General features: G+C 39.0%; 1 protein-coding gene across 1 annotated transcript; it reads left to right on the forward strand.

The window, feature by feature from the left end:
• Nucleotides 1-6,257: 6,257 nt before the first annotated feature.
• LOC134291023 (uncharacterized) lies at nt 6,258-9,689 on the forward strand. The gene is made up of 4 exons (XM_062858279.1): nt 6,258-6,527; nt 8,374-8,393; nt 9,060-9,391; nt 9,457-9,689. Exons 1-4 carry the CDS (start codon nt 6,351-6,353, stop codon nt 9,687-9,689), a joined length of 762 nt encoding a protein of 253 aa, XP_062714263.1. The 5' UTR covers nt 6,258-6,350.
• The last annotated feature ends 8,673 nt before the right edge of the window (nt 9,690-18,362 follow it).

Genomic DNA, 18,362 nt, shown 5'->3' on the forward strand with positions numbered 1-18,362 from the left:
TAAAACTTTCAATGCATAAGTGTAAAGGAACAAATCATTGTTCTATTTTTCAAAAGTACCATTTATATTCTTTCAAAATAACCAAAATATCATTGAAATTGAAGTATGTTTTTCATATGGTGGATTTCTTATAATTTCGAAGCAGCAGCAAATAAGGTATTACGAGTGATTGAGTGTGTCCACCATACAAACAAGTGAATTGTTAGCTAATCTACATGTATACGTAGATTTAGCGATGGAAGAAGTATTATATTTTTGATCAGAACACACTGAAAATAGCAATTTCAATGTTGTAGTCGATTCGGGGCGAAATGAACACTGGCAATTATGATTGGATGTACGCGCGTTGCATACTGTTAGGCGTTTTAGAGAGTTTGAAAAAATTCAATCCGATTATTTTAGCCTTAAATTTATTTACTTAACTTTGAAGTTATGTAAACTCGTCTAAGATGGAGTATTATATCTGTGGTATTGATCTCCGTTGGCAAATTACTTAACTGGTCGATATTCTCAAAGATACAGCATAAAATATGCAGGGGTGTCCATTATGCCCCGATGGGTGTCCATTTCGCCCCGTACCTTTGCTGCCAGCCCTAAAAAACACACGGTTTTCAATTCATTATTTCTTCACAATAATGACATTCTACCAGCTGTAAATGATTGAAATACGTAGGAAACAAGTTAAAGTTGTAAGCCAACTGATAATATGTTAAGTTTTTGTCTGTTATACAGGCCTAACATACTCATTTGCTTAGGGTGTCCATTATGCCCCTAATACCCCTATTGGTACAAATTTGGGCTCGATTGATTAATGTTTCGAAAAGTTACAGCATGTTGAATTTTTTTGTTGGAGAAAAAAAGTTGCCTATCCCAAACATTTTGGCCATCCTCTGTATGTTTTGCAGATAAAATGCTGCACAGTTCATCAGGATTCTGCAGGAAATTATGACAAAGTGAATAAGACATGAAGGCTGAACTTTTGATACATTTTGTGCTGTGTTGATACATATGTTGAAAACAAACACCTTAAATTCAAGTTTGCTCCCAAACACTTCCATTTGACATTTTCCTTCCACCAGACCAATCCGTATAAGCTTTGAAGGCGTGCAGGGATTTTTCGCTATTCCCATCGGACCCACTACTCAGCACGGGCAAAGCAGAACAATGCAGAATGTTTATTCCATGACGAATGAAAAATTTACATTTCATTTCCATCAAAAGTCACGAAATCCCTTCGTCCGGTCCCTTCGTCTCAAAGGCAAAGAAGAAATTCTTCTTTGGTTCTAATTCCCGTCGCTGGCTGTCAGGCAGCCAGCCAGCCAGGCTGCACAGCGTCTGGGAAAAAGTGGAGCACAACTGGGCCACGTGCCATATTATTGTCTTCTCGTCTCACGGAGAAAAGCCCTGATTGGGTTGCATTTGCAAACCCAATGCCACTCGTAGAAAAATATGATGTAATCATCTACGGGGATTTTTTCAAGAGTATGTGTTTTAGTTTCTCCTGAAGGGGAAGTTACGGCTTGTACTGGTTTATCGTTCTATTTTCGTCAAGTTATTCTTTCATATCTTATGGGTCAACTTTTATATTGTGCTAATACCGTAATCCGGGGTAACATTGATCAGAATTTTCGATCTTTCTTGAATAATTCTTTTGTTAAAGCAAACGTTACATGTTTTATATTTTTAAAACAGGTACTGGCCCTCTGAGTATGTGTTAAGCTACTCGAAAAAGTATTATAAAACTTTGAATCATGTTTAAATAGACTTTTTAATCTAATTTTTGATTTTGTTGATTTGGGGTAACATTGATCATGTCAGAGATCAATATTCGTTTGTGTTGAAAATACCCTTACCTACTAAATTCGGGGTCGCTGATTTCGAATATGTTGTTCAAATTCTTACAAGTTTAGTACTTTTTGAGTTATTTCAGGATTTAAATCCTCCAATCCGCGAATAACGCCTTAAGGTAATGGCAATGGCTTAAGGAATTTGATTGAATTGATAGCCTACTTCTAATAAATCGTATATTTTATTGAAAAATAGTATTCTCATAAAAGTTTCGGTGATTAAATCCAACTCTAGGATATCATATTGAAGTAACACAGTGATTTCTAACTTCATATTGTATCTAGTATTCATGCCATGCATGATTTTTTGACAATGTATCTCATTGCGTTACGAAACACACTTATGGAAAAATCGATTTATTTCATTGTTTATGAAATTCAATTATCGTGTAATACATGTCATTCGATAGCTGAATAATGGCAGATTACGATATACCATTCGATAGCAGAAACGGATTCAATGTAAAATGCTTGTTTGAACATTTCATGAGGGCGGTCAAGCCGATCAATGTTACCCCGCTGATCAATGATACCCCGTTTTACGGTATTGTGATTCTCTTCAATTGAGTGAAAATCAGCAACATTTTCAAATCCTGTATTAAAGTTACCGTCAAACGGGGTTACTTGCAACAGCGGTGTAACTTGCAACACGATGACATACACTAAATGTGAAGCATTTTCTAATAATAATGAAAACTAGTATGCCCTACTATTTCGGTTATAGAGATGATGTGTATCAAAGATCGATTTAGTATAAAAATTAGCTTTGTTTCTTTGTTTATGGTTTAGCTACACTGTTAAAACGGATTGCTCATTTTATGCCATAAAAACAAGTATGAAAATCGTGCTTGACCTCTCACTTATGGTAAGTGCGACAAGTCTGATGACCTTGCTTGCAGTTAGGGTACCTAATAGTAAGCTTAGCTGAACGATAAAAGTTTGATAAACTTATCGACTAAGTAATGCAAAAAATCATTATTATATCCGACAATAACTATGGGGTAACTTGCAACGGTTGAATTTGATAAAACCTTCTATTATTTATCTTCATTTCACGATATATTTGACAGAAATAACCTAAATGGATCATTTATTGATTACGTAACGCGGTTATTTTCAAATGACAATTCATTTTTTTACATTTTTTTGCACGTGATATTCAAACATTGTTAGAAAATACCATATTTTGAAGTTTCATTCATGTTTCATCATGTTAAAAGTTCAATTTTTGTTTATGAACGCTGTAAAGCAATCACCAACATCAATTCTGAATGAATGGAGTAAACTATTTCAGTTTAATACCCAAATTAGCGAGTTTGACATTTACAAAGTAGAATAGGTGTGTTTCAATCATGTTAATTTAGCTGAAATTGCCAAACACCACTTTAAACTGAAAACTACTTGAAGATGACTCACTCTACTTTTTCAAGAAATGACAATAATCATTGTTGACATTTTGTAATGAGTGCTAAGTCACGAGAATCATATATATATTTTGTGTTTGAGGGACGTGAGACCTGTTGCTAAACGATATACTCTCGCTTGCAATAACTATCAATCCTTTCATGAAAAATTATATGTCAATTGGTTAGTGTACATCTTTTCATGGTATGTTTCATGCATAACATCAAAATTTTACAATACGCCTAAATACTAGAATGTTAGTGCTGTATAATGATAGCTAACTTAGCTTCATGTCCTATGTTGCAAGTTACCCCACAGATGGGGAAACTTGCAACAAGCATGTATTTCGCACCTCCTGATTAGGTGGCAACGTATTTTGGTAAACCAAGTGCTGCATAGTATTCTACTCGGGGTAATTAGCGTACACGATGCTTCACAGGGTGTTTCAAATGTTTAGATTTTCAATGATATTGCTTCAAAGTCGAAAAGTGTTGCAAGTTACCCCATTTGACGGTACTTCCCCAAGTAATAATTATTGTTTGAAGAAATGTTTCTCAGAGCTTCGTTATTAAACTTCATGTTTAATAGAAATTGTTTAAACTGTGTAGGATCCATTGTTCAACTCTTGTTCGCCCAAAAATGAGAATCTATTCAACTACACTTGTTGTACAAGTATAAACACATAAATGTTTATTCAACTATGTTTGTTCAACTGGTTGATGCTTCAAAAGCAGCATATAAGGCATTTGCAACGTTAATTAGGCATTCAAAATAACAAGTAGTTACTGATGATTCTAAAAGTGCTCGTTCAACGTTTCTTAAACGAATATTTGTAGCGCATCGTTGTTCATTAGTTGAAGAAAGGTGGTACAAAGTAATTATATGGAATAACGCTGGCATGCGCTATAGCAACCACTATTCAATATTAAAGCCACTTCAATTTCACTTTTGTTCAAACAGAGTGCCAAACAATATTTTTTTAAGCCGTACATAAGCAGAAAGTAAAGTTTCTTAAACGTTTGTTCTATGTCCTTATTTTTTTCTTGTTCAATAAAATTAGCAAAAAAGTTTTTCCAATATCTTCCAATCACAATGTGTGTGTGTTCTACAGCTACAATTACAATGGTAATCAGTTGTCACAAATGTTCCACCGAGAGTTGATCTTACTACCCTTTGATTGACAGCTATCAGCATCTGCACCGTTGTCCACACCATCCATACTGCTCCATCCTAGGTTGTAATATTCAGCTCGCTAAAAGTGATATTTAAAGTTCACTATGAAAGTGGAACATTTTTCGAACATGGATTGTTTAAATGTCGCTTTAGCATCCTTATTAGACTAGTCCACAGTAAGCTTAACTAAAATCTAATAGCAGTCGAATAATCACTTCTTGAATAACTGGTAACACTGCTCTTTGGGACATGCCTAAAGCGTCAAATCAAACAAAAACAATAACAAACTTCAATCGGTTCAGCAATAGCAGTGTGTTCTGACGGTTTATTTCACAAAATGAGAAAAGGTGAGTAATTCGACATTCCTAAAGTGATTATCAGTTGAAGGAATCTTTACCTTACCAGATTATTTCATGGTTGTGCAAACAATCGAGGACGGAAAACCCGTGGTTACTGTGGTCCCACACAAGATACCCTGCTCAGTAAAGCGCAAGTACATTCCGACCTTCCCTGATGCTGAGAAAGAAGCGGACGAACTTTCGGGACAATCTACCGACGCATCTGACTTTGCACCCAAGCGCAAAAAGAAATTGAAGAAAGGTTCTATTACAAAGGCACTGGATTTGAACCATCTTATGATCTAATACTTTCAAACCTAATGTATAATTCTCTTTTATAACGGGCTTGGTGGTCTAGTGGCTACCGCTTCTGATTCATATGCAGAAGACCCTGGGTTCAATCCCTGGCCCGTCCCTTTCATCCTACTTTGTATCTTTCTATCCACTTTCTCTCTCTCTCTTCTCTACATATACAACTCATGTATATTCATATGTTCATAGCCATCGCTAGAATCAGAAACGAATTGGAAAACAAAGTCGTTTCCCTTCCTTCCAACTTCCACTCACAGCACAGTGTATATAACGCCTACAAGTTATGCAACCGAAGCGTGCTGTGCCGCTTGACCTTAATCACCTTATTCACCACACAATCTATCACCTTACGAACACTATAAATAATCCCTATCCATGGATCGCATCATCGACCCAACGGTGACTCCCAGATCTCCCATCCTTTCCGTCTAACAAATACCCCAGTCCGTGCTGGTTGTGGGGATGCAGAGGTGATCTCGGTCTTTAGTAGCAACAACCACCACACTCTAACATTCCTTTCCCATCCCAACTGACTATAAGGACGTGGCCGGCGCCGTTATTGATCCAAAAATGCATGAGCTGCTAAAATTGCACTTCGAGAATAAGTGGAGTGTCCCAGCCCTTATTCATTTGGATCTCAGTGCAATTGGTACCAGCTCAGATCAATCACGGAGGAGCAACCATTGACATGTATAGTCAGATTTGATCGTTTTGATCGTTTGATCGTTAATGTATAATTCTCTTTTATAACTAGTGGCGGAGACAAATACCTCAGACCCCACACTCCTGTAGCCTTGCAACCGTGGTGATCTCATGGAGGCGATTCCATTTGAAAAGCAGACATCCCCGGCAAGCCAACCAGCCAATGAGATTGAGAACGTTTATTGCCAGCCGGAAGGTTTGCTCGCGGAAGGCTATATCGTGAAAATTCAACAGGTAAGGAACTCGTTTTACCTTTCTGGCATTACACCAATCATGCTATTTATACTCAGCTTTATGCTGAATGAATTATTTTCTTGTCACTTTTGTGGCTAATTACATTAAACATTTGAAAAGTCGTAATTGTAAAAGGCGATTTGGATATTTCACCAAAATTCTTATTAATTTCTACCTCACCTAATGCAACGCAGAAGCGAAAAATTAAATCCCCTACAATGATTTTTTTTTTCAGCTGGATGCAGACAGAATCATCAAAGCAGTATCCGATATAATCGAGACGGTTGCCGAAAAGGTGGTTGAAGATGTCACCGCAACAGTACTCAATACGGTAGGTGCAATGTTGGCAAAAACAACAGCCACACTGGAGATGAGAATAGACGCCGCTATTCGTCAAAGATCTGGTGACCAATATTTCGGAGCATCGTCATCTTTACAATTTACACCCGTTAACACCACGGATGAAATTGACGCTCTGGAAGAAAATCTGAAGAAAGAGGTCTACGCCAAGCAGTTGGTGAGTATGATTTTTTAATCAACATTGTCCTTGAAGCACTACAGTAGATGGTGGTAGATGTTTACCGTTATGTGTCCGACAAACTTTTTGCTTTTTTCTAAATCATGCTTAAATAGGCGCTTGGTTCCCGGGTGCTCTGTCGGCCACATAAGGGTTAAATATGTTCAAATGATATACCTGGAGTATTGAAATTATTGCTAAGTACAAATCTGAGAGTACAAATATGTTTTGGCCAGTGATGTTATTTATCCCCATGGGGGTGAAATTTCCACCAGTAAAAAATCTCTGCACGACTAAAATCTGTTGCAGGTATTGACAGGAGTTAGATAATGTTGCACTTATCTAATGTCTACTGTACTTAAGCATACACAAAAAAAAATCAATTATACAATTTATTACAATCGCCTTTTATTATCTACAACACCAAACCTAATAACAATAATAAAGTCACCTCATATTAAGTATTATGATGCCACAACATTGACATAAGGAAAACTTATACTTTTCATTTCTTTTGGCTAATGGCCAAAAAGTATAAGGTTTAACTTATGATTTGCTTAAGTATGCCGTTTGATTTTTTTCTGGCGGGAACAGACACTTGTAAACAAAAGAGTGAGATGGAAACCTCGTCGGAAACTAAAATATCCCCCAAGTAATTTTTTTATAGGCAAACCTTTTTTTAATCTTTTCACCAAGAATCAACAGATTTATCAGGTAATGTATTTTTTAATTATTCTGTCGTAGCTACATGAGGATGGTTATTTATTTCAGCAAATCAAAATCCGTTTCCTGGTCTATCGCGGAGCCGTAGCCTTTCAGAGAGTTATGCGAGTTTGGAATGATGAACAGAAGCCGCAGTCGTAACCCGGGGAAAGCAACTGAACCCGATCCCGATCGGAATCTCGTGTTCAGGATCCCCAATCAAACGGGATGTTCCGGCCAATTCGGAACAGACAGTGGATGGCATCGAGACGGCTCCTAAAAAGCGAGCAAAGATCACCAAGAGGAACACCCGCAAGAGGAGGATCCGCGGTGCAGTGTAGATGTCGACGCGGGAGATTCGATGAATGATTTCACGGAAAACTAGGCGACGGGTAAGACTTTTTGAAATATTTGCTGGAATGAACTGTAAACGTTGAATTTTCCATTTTAGCTGCGATTCCGTAAACGACTCCGAGCTGGTGTTGGAACGCAATTAGGAAAAAAATGGAAAAACCATCGTAAGCCGAACGATTTCATTCCGTAACTATTTCAACAAATGCCCCAACGCATCCGAGGCGCCAACTGGTCGATGGAATACAGCATTCCTCTTCAGATCTGTCTAAGTGTGATACATAAAACAAATAAATTAGGAATATCCAATAAAACAATGCTTATTTATTCTTCATTATTTCAAATAGAAAAAGAAAAAGTAGAAGGCAGATTCAAAACATATACAAATAGATTTCATTAGTTGTATCAAATACAAAATATAAGAAATCTAATAGCAATCATAAGAGTTAGTGATTGATTGCATTAGGCCAAACTTATACCTTTTATTTCTTGTTTCTTATGCTATACATTACATTCATTCATATGGATTATTACAAAAACGAAATGGCAAAAATGTATAACATTTTCTAAAACATTCAATAAGGATTTTTCTTTTCGTGTACGTTTGCGTCGAATCTGATACTGCTTCAATTTAAAATTCGACACTAACGTCTTAACGTTTCGAAGCTTAATTCCTAATAAAAATTGCAGAATGTGCAGTCTGAGTGTTTGTGTTTAACCTATACTATAATGCAACGGATTTTTACATTTGATGTATGTTAAATGTATGTTAAAAGTATTTTTTTCCCTTCAGTTTGTTCATATGAAAAGAATAACACAGCGTAACAAAAAATAACGTTTGGTCTGTCTCAAGAGCAAACTTAAGTGTCTCCGAAGGATTTTGGGCCGCTGAATCCGAATCCGGGCTCAGATTTGCTCCAACACGTCACAATTTTGAGCTATACCTCAATTTATAGGGCAAAATATGCGATTTTGGGCTTTTTTGACTGCAAGTTATTAAGCATGTAAATATTTTTTTTAATCAATCAAAAGGTTGATTGGTCAATTAACATCTAAATTAACGACTCATGCTAAATATTTCGTTTTACCAAATCGAATTTGATAGTTTTAAGCGATTTATTCTAGGTACGATATTTCCCATACAAGTCACCCTCCAAAAGTTGCATGCAAGTTTTCATACTAACATAAAATGCATAAATCTATCAAATTTGATTAGGTAAAACGAAATATTTTGCATGAGTTGTTAATTTAGATGTTAATCAACCAATTAACCTTTTGATTGATTAAAAAAAAATATTTCCATGCTTAATAACTTGCAGTCAAAAAAGCCCAAAATCGCATGTTTTGCCCTATAAATTGAGGTATAGCTCAAAATTGTGACGTGTTGGAGCAAATCTGAGCCCGGATTCGGATTCAGCGGCCCAAAATCCTTCGGAGACACATAAGTTTGCTCTTGAGACAAAAAAATGTTGCGCTGTGAATGGGACACACTGGAGATGCCTGTAACGGACTGAATGTTGCTTACGGACTGATTGAAAATTTCTTCGACAGAAAGTTAATGCTCGTGTGTTCCTGGACAGGTGAGAGCAGAGGAGAAATCAGAAAGTTTGCAATGAAAAAGTGTGACAACATTCTGGACTTTTTTCTGAAACTTGTCCGAAGTGTGAACAACACATTTTCACGTACATTGATGGAAGATTTTTTCACGAGGATTACGAGGAATTCAAAAAAGCGCAGTGAATCGAAGGGCCAAAGACAATCGTCCATCCACCGAAGGGCGAGGACGAAGAATGGCGACAAATCCAACTCCAGTAAAGTTGCACGATTTAGACTAAAAGTGTTTTACTCTAATATTTTTTATCCTAAATATTTTCAGACGTTCGTTGTGTTCCTGAAAATGAATGCAGCACTTCGAGTAAAGTCTCAAATACGCCCCAGGTCCCACACCTACTCCAGATAACCCTAGATATGCCGGAACAGACAGAGCCTTTGGACGTCTCTGAAGGTGTTGATGAATCTGCAACGAATTCAGAACGTGAGAATGAGGATGACGATGATGCTGAGGACGAGGGAGATATTTCGCAAGATGACTCCAAAGAGGATTTGTAATGGTTTACGCTAGAGGTCGTTGACGGTTTTATTAGTAAAGATATTTTATGTTTATTCAAGTAAAAACCAGGAAGCATAAGCTGCATGTAATAAAGGTAGTGTTACGGTGAGGACGGAATGAAATAAGTATCGATGGTACGATCATTTGCCATCAGTTACATTTTTATCAAAACATAATTCGTTTATACTTTTTAACATTTTTATTGATCTTATAAAAAACGATGGTATGAATTATCTATTCAACGTTAAACGTGTGTAGACGAGGAACAAAAACAAAGCTGTTCAAGCTAAAGCGGACTACAACAAACTTGCATATGATATTTTCAATATTGTACGTTTCCAAATTCTTTAAATTACAAATCTGAGCTTCATAGATATGCAATACCGAAGATCGAATAGGCAGCTTGAAAAAATCAGTTTGATTAGTAAGAGCTTTACCATGCATCAGAATATTGTTGTCTGGAGTAGTTGAGGCGTTAACCATTTGAACAATTTCCAAATCATTTGTTAAAAACCATGTATCTTTAAATACATTATTGATTTCAAGCCCATGACGTATTTCACAGTGAACTGAGTTTTTTCGTTTGATTACTTTTGTGATGAATGTTGTATCTTTGCTCTTCAAGGGAATCCGACTCTTCTCCAGTAACCTGTTAGCCACTTATTGTAAGCAATTATTTCCCTGTCTCACGTACTTTTTAAGTTGAAACAGATAACTTTCAAATGGATACGCTGAAATTAAGTTTAGCGAGCCAAATCTTGCTACATCATTTACAACGTGCTCAAGGTTGTGAATATTGCTGGTCACAAATTCTTCGCCATAGCATTGTATGTGTCCTTCCATAAATTTCTCGAATAGTATTTGCGCGAGAGATAACCATTTCTTGAAATATTCAGAGGGACATATCCTAACAGCTATGAAAAGAAGTAGAAAGTGGTTGTACAGTTTTTCATCAATGATGTCCTTGAGCACCACTTTGCTTGCGTAGTTCAAGAACGAATGCCATTCTGTTCCCTTCCAAAAGGCCAAACAATCCAAGCCTCGCATTTTTCAATGTATCTCCTTAGGTAATTCGACACTTAAAACTGACTCAGATAGCTTTTGTATTTTTATAGCAGAAAGTTTTCCTTCGTAACCCAGAGAGCCATCCCTCCAATCTGTTAAAAGTCGCTTCATTATACCTAATTCTAACAAATGAAGTGAATCTACAACAATACAATCTTTCACCATGTCGAACCCAGGAAGGATCAAAACCGACGAGTCTTGCCCAGCATGGTGCCTGGCATACTGCTTCTGACGAAATTTCGAATCTGTTCTTAGAGGACGATGAAGTGCGGAAAACACTACTGTTCGGGACACATGAGAGTACTCTCCATCGATAGTGCACTTCAAACAGCCACTTTTGCCGATGAAGTTGACAACTCCTGAAATTATGAAAAGATAAAAATATAAACATGCTGTCTACGACCGCATAACTGTCCCATATGAATAGGAAACCCAAATATATCATATACAGGGTGTTTGTTTCCGGACTTTAAATAATTTGGGGGCAGATAGGTCTTAATGAGACATGAAAAAGTGCCCAAGGAACATGGGGTCGCAAATCACTGCTAAGTGAGTTATTCAAAATTCTATGATTTTTAACATGCAAAACTTCAAAAAAATGTATCTCAGCTATCTTTGATCAAAATCTCAATCTTTTTGCATGAATTGAAAGCGTGAACCATTGTGCTGTTATGCTTCTTGGACAAAAACTCGATCTAAAGTGATTAACATGCTTAAATTTTGGAAAGTTTGCGGCAAAAGCAGAAAAAAATGCTCTTTTTTTAGGTATTTTTGTTGTTTTTTAATAAAAACACGTAGTAAAGTAGAAAAGTGATATTCTACAAAAGATTGTTTATGTTGTTTTCTACCAAACTCTCTTTGGGACCAACATTAAATTTTTTGTAGTTTGGCCACAATAATTAATTCAAAGTTAGGTAAGAAACTCATCGAATTGCGAAAAACATCGCCCCGATTTCATTGAACCGTGCTTTGGCAGCACTTCCCGTTCGTGTGCTTGCTGTTTTCTCTCCCACCAGCAGGCAAGCGAAACTCTTGCAACGCACATGAATAGCCAAACATTGCCACACAACCAACCAACTGGTCCTGATTGGTGTTATGTTTGGTCGTGCATAACAAACATTGCACCAATCTGGGCGAGTTGGTCGTTCGGGTGGAGAGCCGGAGAAGTTTGTAGCCATGACCATGCCTCTGTTATTGTTGATGTGGGGAATGCGCACAGTTCAAAGCGGTGCATCGAATTTCCGCTATGGCGGAAAGCAATGCGGAGGTTGCGTGCGAAAGGACGCGCGCAAGATTTTTAAAACATTGCTATGCTAGTAGCGATACCAATGTTGGTCGCGGAGAGCAAGACGAGCTGCGTGGTGTTTAAAATCCTCTGCCGAGTTGGGTTTCCTTGCACTCGCAGTCGAACTGCGGTGCTATTCAGATGGGGTGGGGTTATGCTGACGAAGTCAGATATTATTTTATTGATTTTAAATAAGTAATTTAATGAATAATTCCATTACTAATGTGTGTTAATTTATTAGTATTGTATAATTACAGCTAATTTGCTAAATAAGCTGTGATTATTCTTTTTTCTGGCATTACATACCATCGGGTACACAGTCTGCTCTGTACTATTTAAGGTATGAATGGGAGATATTAAGGTGGATTATTGCGGGAAGTTGGGGGTTTTAAATAAATGTTCGGTAATTTAAGATAATATTGGGGAGCATTCTGAGGGAAGTTGGTTCCTCCCAATAAGTGTTCGGTAATTTTAGGTGATATTAGGGGGCATTCTTAGGGAAGTTGGTTCCTCCCAATAAGTGTTCGGTAATTTTAGGTGATATTAGGGGGCATTCTGAGGGAAGTTGGTTCCTCCCAATAAGTGTTCGGTAATTTTAGGTGATAGTGGGAGGCATTCTTAGGGAAGTTGGTTCCTCCCAATAAGTGTTCGGTAATTTTAGGTGATATTAGGGGGCATTCTGAGAGAAGTCGGTTCCTCCCAATAAGTGTTCGGTAATTTTAGGTAATATTAGGGGGCATTCTGAGGGAAGTTGGTTCCTCCCAATAAGTGTTCGGTAATTTTAGGTGATATTAGGGGGCATTCTTAGGGAAGTTGGTTCCTCCCAATAAGTGTTCGGTAATTTTAGGTGATATTAGGGGGCATTCTGAGGGAAGTTGGTTCCTCCCAATAAGTGTTCGGTAATTTTAGGTGATAGTGGGAGGCATTCTTAGGGAAGTTGGTTCCTCCCAATAAGTGTTCGGTAATTTTAGGTGATATTAGGGGGCATTCTGAGAGAAGTCGGTTCCTCCCAATAAGTGTTCGGTAATTTTAGGTAATATTAGGGGGCATTCTGAGGGAAGTTGGTTCCTCCCAATAAGTGTTCGGTAATTTTAGGTGATATTAGGGGGCATTCTGAGGGAAGTCGGTTTCTCCCAATAAGTGTTCGGTAATTTTAGGTGATATTGGGGGGCATTCTTAGGGAAGTTGGTTCCTCCCAGTAAGTGTTCGGTAATTTTAGGTGATATTAGGGGGCATTCTGAGGGAAATCGGTTCCTCCCAATAAGTGTTCGGTAATTTTAGGTGATAGTGGGGGGCATTCTTAGGGAAGTTGGTTCCTCCCAATAAGTGTTCGGTAATTTTAGGTGATATTAGGGGGCATTCTGAGAGAAGTCGATGCCTCTTAATAAGTGTTCGGTAATTTTAGGTGATATTGGAGGGCATTCTGAGGGAAGTTGGTTCCTCCCAATAAGTGTTCGGTAATTTTAGGTGATATTAGGGGGCATTCTTAGGGAAGTTGGTTCCTCCCAATAAGTGTTCGGTAATTTTAGGTGATATTAGGGGGCATTCTGAGGGAAGTTTGTTCCTCCCAATAAGTGTTCGGTAATTTTAGGTGATATTAGGGGGCATTCTTAGGGAAGTTGGTTCCTCCCAATAAGTGTTCGGTAATTTTAGGTGATATTAGGGGGCATTCTGAGGGAAGTCGGTTCCTCCCAATAAGTGTTCGGTAATTTTAGGTGATAGTGGGAGGCATTCTTAGGGAAGTTGGTTCCTCCCAATAAGTGTTCGGTAATTTTAGGTGATATTAGGGGGCATTCTGAGAGACGTCGGTTCCTCCTAATAAGTGTTCGGTAATTTTAGGTAATATTAGGGGGCATTCTGAGGGAAGTTGGTTCCTCCCAATAAGTGTTCGGTAATTTTAGGTGATATTAGGGGGCATTCTGAGGGAAGTCGGTTTCTCCCAATAAGTGTTCGGTAATTTTAGGTGATATTGGGGGGCATTCTTAGGGAAGTTGGTTCCTCCCAATAAGTGTTCGGTAATTTTAGGTGATATTAGGGGGCATTCTGAGGGAAGTCGGTTCCTCCCAATAAGTGTTCGGTAATTTTAGGTGATAGTGGGGGGCATTCTTAGGGAAGTTGGTTCCTCCCAATAAGTGTTCGGTAATTTTAGGTGATATTAGGGGGCATTCTGAGAGAAGTCGATGCCTCTTAATAAGTGTTCGGTAATTTTAGGTGATATTGGAGGGCATTCTGAGGGAAGTTGGTTCCTCCCAATAAGTGTTCGGTAATTTTAGGTGATATTAGGGGGCATTCTTAGGGAAGTTGGTTCCTCCCAATAAGTGTTCGGTAATTTTAGGTGATATTAGGGGGCATTCTGAGGGAAGTTTGTTCCTCCCAATAAGTGTTCGGTAATTTTAGGTGATATTAGGGGGCATTCTTAGGGAAGTTGGTTCCTCCCAATAAGTGTTCGGTAATTTTAGGTGATATTAGGGGGCATTCTGAGAGAAGTCGGTTCCTCCCAATAAGTGTTCGGTAATTTTAGGTGATATTGGGGGGCATTCTTAGGGAAGTTGGTTCCTCCCAATAAGTGTTCGGTAATTTTAGGTGATATTAGGGGGCATTCTTAGGGAAGTTGGTTCCTCCCAATAAGTGTTCGGTAATTTTAGGTGATATTAGGGGGCATTCTGAGAGAAGTCGGTTCCTCCCAATAAGTGTTCGGTAATTTTAGGTGATATTAGGGGGCATTCTGAGGGAAGTTTGTTCCTCCCTATAAGTGTTCGGTAATTTTAGGTGATATTAGGGGGCATTCTTAGGGAAGTTGGTTCCTCCCAATAAGTGTTCGGTAATTTTAGGTGATATTAGGGGGCATTCTGAGGGAAGTTGGTTCCTCCCAATAAGTGTTCGGTAATTTTAGGTGATAGTGGGAGGCATTCTTAGGGAAGTTGGTTCCTCCCAATAAGTGTTCGGTAATTTTAGGTGATATTAGGGGGCATTCTGAGAGAAGTCGGTTCCTCCCAATAAGTGTTCGGTAATTTTAGGTAATATAAGGGGGCATTCTGAGGGAAGTTGGTTCCTCCCAATAAGTGTTCGGTAATTTTAGGTGATATTAGGGGGCATTCTTAGGGAAGTTGGTTCCTCCCAATAAGTGTTCGGTAATTTTAGGTGATATTAGGGGGCATTCTGAGAGAAGTCGGTTCCTCCCAATAAGTGTTCGGTAATTTTAGGTGATAGTGGGAGGCATTCTTAGGAAAGTCGGTTCCTCCCAATAAGTGTTCGGTAATTTTAGGTGATATTAGGGGGCATTCTGAGAGAAGTCGGTTCCTCCCAATAAGTGTTCGGTAATTTTAGGTAATATTAGGGGGCATTCTGAGGGAAGTTGGTTCCTCCCAATAAGTGTTCGGTAATTTTAGGTGATATAAGGGGGCATTCTGAGGGAAGTTGGTTCCTCCCAATAAGTGTTCGGTAATTTTAGGTGATATTAGGGGGCATTCTGAGGGAAGTCGGTTTCTCCCAATAAGTGTTCGGTAATTTTAGGTGATATTGGGGGGCATTCTTAGGGAAGTTGGTTCCTCCCAATAAGTGTTCGGTAATTTTAGGTGATATTAGGGGGCATTCTGAGGGAAGTCGGTTCCTCCCAATAAGTGTTCGGTAATTTTAGGTGATATTAGGGGGCATTCTGAGGGAAGTCGGTTTCTCCCAATAAGTGTTCGGTAATTTTAGGTGATATTGGGGGGCATTCTTAGGGAAGTTGGTTCCTCCCAATAAGTGTTCGGTAATTTTAGGTGATATTAGGGGGCATTCTGAGGGAAGTCGGTTCCTCCCAATAAGTGTTCGGTAATTTTAGGTGATAGTGGGGGGCATTCTTAGGGAAGTTGGTTCCTCCCAATAAGTGTTCGGTAATTTTAGGTGATATTAGGGGGCATTCTGAGAGAAGTCGATGCCTCTTAATAAGTGTTCGGTAATTTTAGGTGATATTGGAGGGCATTCTGAGGGAAGTTGGTTCCTCCCAATAAGTGTTCGGTAATTTTAGGTGATAGTGGGAGGCATTCTTAGGGAAGTTGGTTCCTCCCAATAAGTGTTCGGTAATTTTAGGTGATATTAGGGGGCATTCTGAGAGAAGTCGGTTCCTCCCAATAAGTGTTCGGTAATTTTAGGTAATATTAGGGGGCATTCTGAGGGAAGTTGGTTCCTCCCAATAAGTGTTCGGTAATTTTAGGTGATATTAGGGGGCATTCTTAGGGAAGTTGGTTCCTCCTAATAAGTGTTCGGTAATTTTAGGTAATATTAGGGGGCATTCTGAGGGAAGTTGGTTCCTCCCAATAAGTGTTCGGTAATTTTAGGTGATATTAGGGGGCATTCTGAGGGAAGTCGGTTTCTCCCAATAAGTGTTCGGTAATTTTAGGTGATATTGGGGGGCATTCTTAGGGAAGTTGGTTCCTCCCAATAAGTGTTCGGTAATTTTAGGTGATATTAGGGGGCATTCTGAGGGAAGTCGGTTCCTCCCAATAAGTGTTCGGTAATTTTAGGTGATAGTGGGGGGCATTCTTAGGGAAGTTGGTTCCTCCCAATAAGTGTTCGGTAATTTTAGGTGATATTAGGGGGCATTCTGAGAGAAGTCGATGCCTCTTAATAAGTGTTCGGTAATTTTAGGTGATATTGGAGGGCATTCTGAGGGAAGTTGGTTCCTCCCAATAAGTGTTCGGTAATTTTAGGTGATAGTGGGAGGCATTCTTAGGGAAGTTGGTTCCTCCCAATAAGTGTTCGGTAATTTTAGGTGATATTAGGGGGCATTCTGAGAGAAGTCGGTTCCTCCCAATAAGTGTTCGGTAATTTTAGGTAATATTAGGGGGCATTCTGAGGGAAGTTGGTTCCTCCCAATAAGTGTTCGGTAATTTTAGGTGATATTAGGGGGCATTCTTAGGGAAGTTGGTTCCTCCCAATAAGTGTTCGGTAATTTTAGGTGATATTAGGGGGCATTCTGAGGGAAGTTGGTTCCTCCCAATAAGTGTTCGGTAATTTTAGGTGATAGTGGGAGGCATTCTTAGGGAAGTTGGTTCCTCCCAATAAGTGTTCGGTAATTTTAGGTGATATTAGGGGGCATTCTGAGAGAAGTCGGTTCCTCCCAATAAGTGTTCGGTAATTTTAGGTAATATTAGGGGGCATTCTGAGGGAAGTTGGTTCCTCCCAATAAGTGTTCGGTAATTTTAGGTGATATTAGGGGGCATTCTGAGGGAAGTCGGTTTCTCCCAATAAGTGTTCGGTAATTTTAGGTGATATTGGGGGGCATTCTTAGGGAAGTTGGTTCCTCCCAATAAGTGTTCGGTAATTTTAGGTGATATTAGGGGGCATTCTGAGGGAAATCGGTTCCTCCCAATAAGTGTTCGGTAATTTTAGGTGATAGTGGGGGGCATTCTTAGGGAAGTTGGTTCCTCCCAATAAGTGTTCGGTAATTTTAGGTGATATTAGGGGGCATTCTGAGAGAAGTCGATGCCTCTTAATAAGTGTTCGGTAATTTTAGGTGATATTGGAGGGCATTCTGAGGGAAGTTGGTTCCTCCCAATAAGTGTTCGGTAATTTTAGGTGATATTAGGGGGCATTCTTAGGGAAGTTGGTTCCTCCCAATAAGTGTTCGGTAATTTTAGGTGATATTAGGGGGCATTCTGAGGGAAGTTTGTTCCTCCCAATAAGTGTTCGGTAATTTTAGGTGATATTAGGGGGCATTCTTAGGGAAGTTGGTTCCTCCCAATAAGTGTTCGGTAATTTTAGGTGATATTAGGGGGCATTCTGAGGGAAGTCGGTTCCTCCCAATAAGTGTTCGGTAATTTTAGGTGATAGTGGGAGGCATTCTTAGGGAAGTTGGTTCCTCCCAATAAGTGTTCGGTAATTTTAGGTGATATTAGGGGGCATTCTGAGAGACGTCGGTTCCTCCTAATAAGTGTTCGGTAATTTTAGGTAATATTAGGGGGCATTCTGAGGGAAGTTGGTTCCTCCCAATAAGTGTTCGGTAATTTTAGGTGATATTAGGGGGCATTCTGAGGGAAGTCGGTTTCTCCCAATAAGTGTTCGGTAATTTTAGGTGATATTGGGGGGCATTCTTAGGGAAGTTGGTTCCTCCCAATAAGTGTTCGGTAATTTTAGGTGATATTAGGGGGCATTCTGAGGGAAGTCGGTTCCTCCCAATAAGTGTTCGGTAATTTTAGGTGATAGTGGGGGGCATTCTTAGGGAAGTTGGTTCCTCCCAATAAGTGTTCGGTAATTTTAGGTGATATTAGGGGGCATTCTGAGAGAAGTCGATGCCTCTTAATAAGTGTTCGGTAATTTTAGGTGATATTGGAGGGCATTC

Source organism: Aedes albopictus, chromosome 1, assembly GCF_035046485.1.
Source record: "Aedes albopictus strain Foshan chromosome 1, AalbF5, whole genome shotgun sequence".
Classification (NCBI taxonomy): Eukaryota; Metazoa; Arthropoda; class Insecta; order Diptera; family Culicidae; genus Aedes; species Aedes albopictus.

Excerpts from the sequence above, each read along its gene's own strand:
- LOC134291023 (XM_062858279.1), top strand. The coding sequence starts at position 6,351 with ATGTTGGCAAAAACAACAGCCACACTGGAGATGAGAATAGACGCCGCT. Across the intron at positions 6,528-8,373 it reads AGGTCTACGCCAAGCAGTTG|TTTGTTCATATGAAAAGAAT; the intron begins GTGAGTATGATT and ends TTTTCCCTTCAG. Across the intron at positions 9,392-9,456 it reads TGGCGACAAATCCAACTCCA|ACGTTCGTTGTGTTCCTGAA; the intron begins GTAAAGTTGCAC and ends AAATATTTTCAG.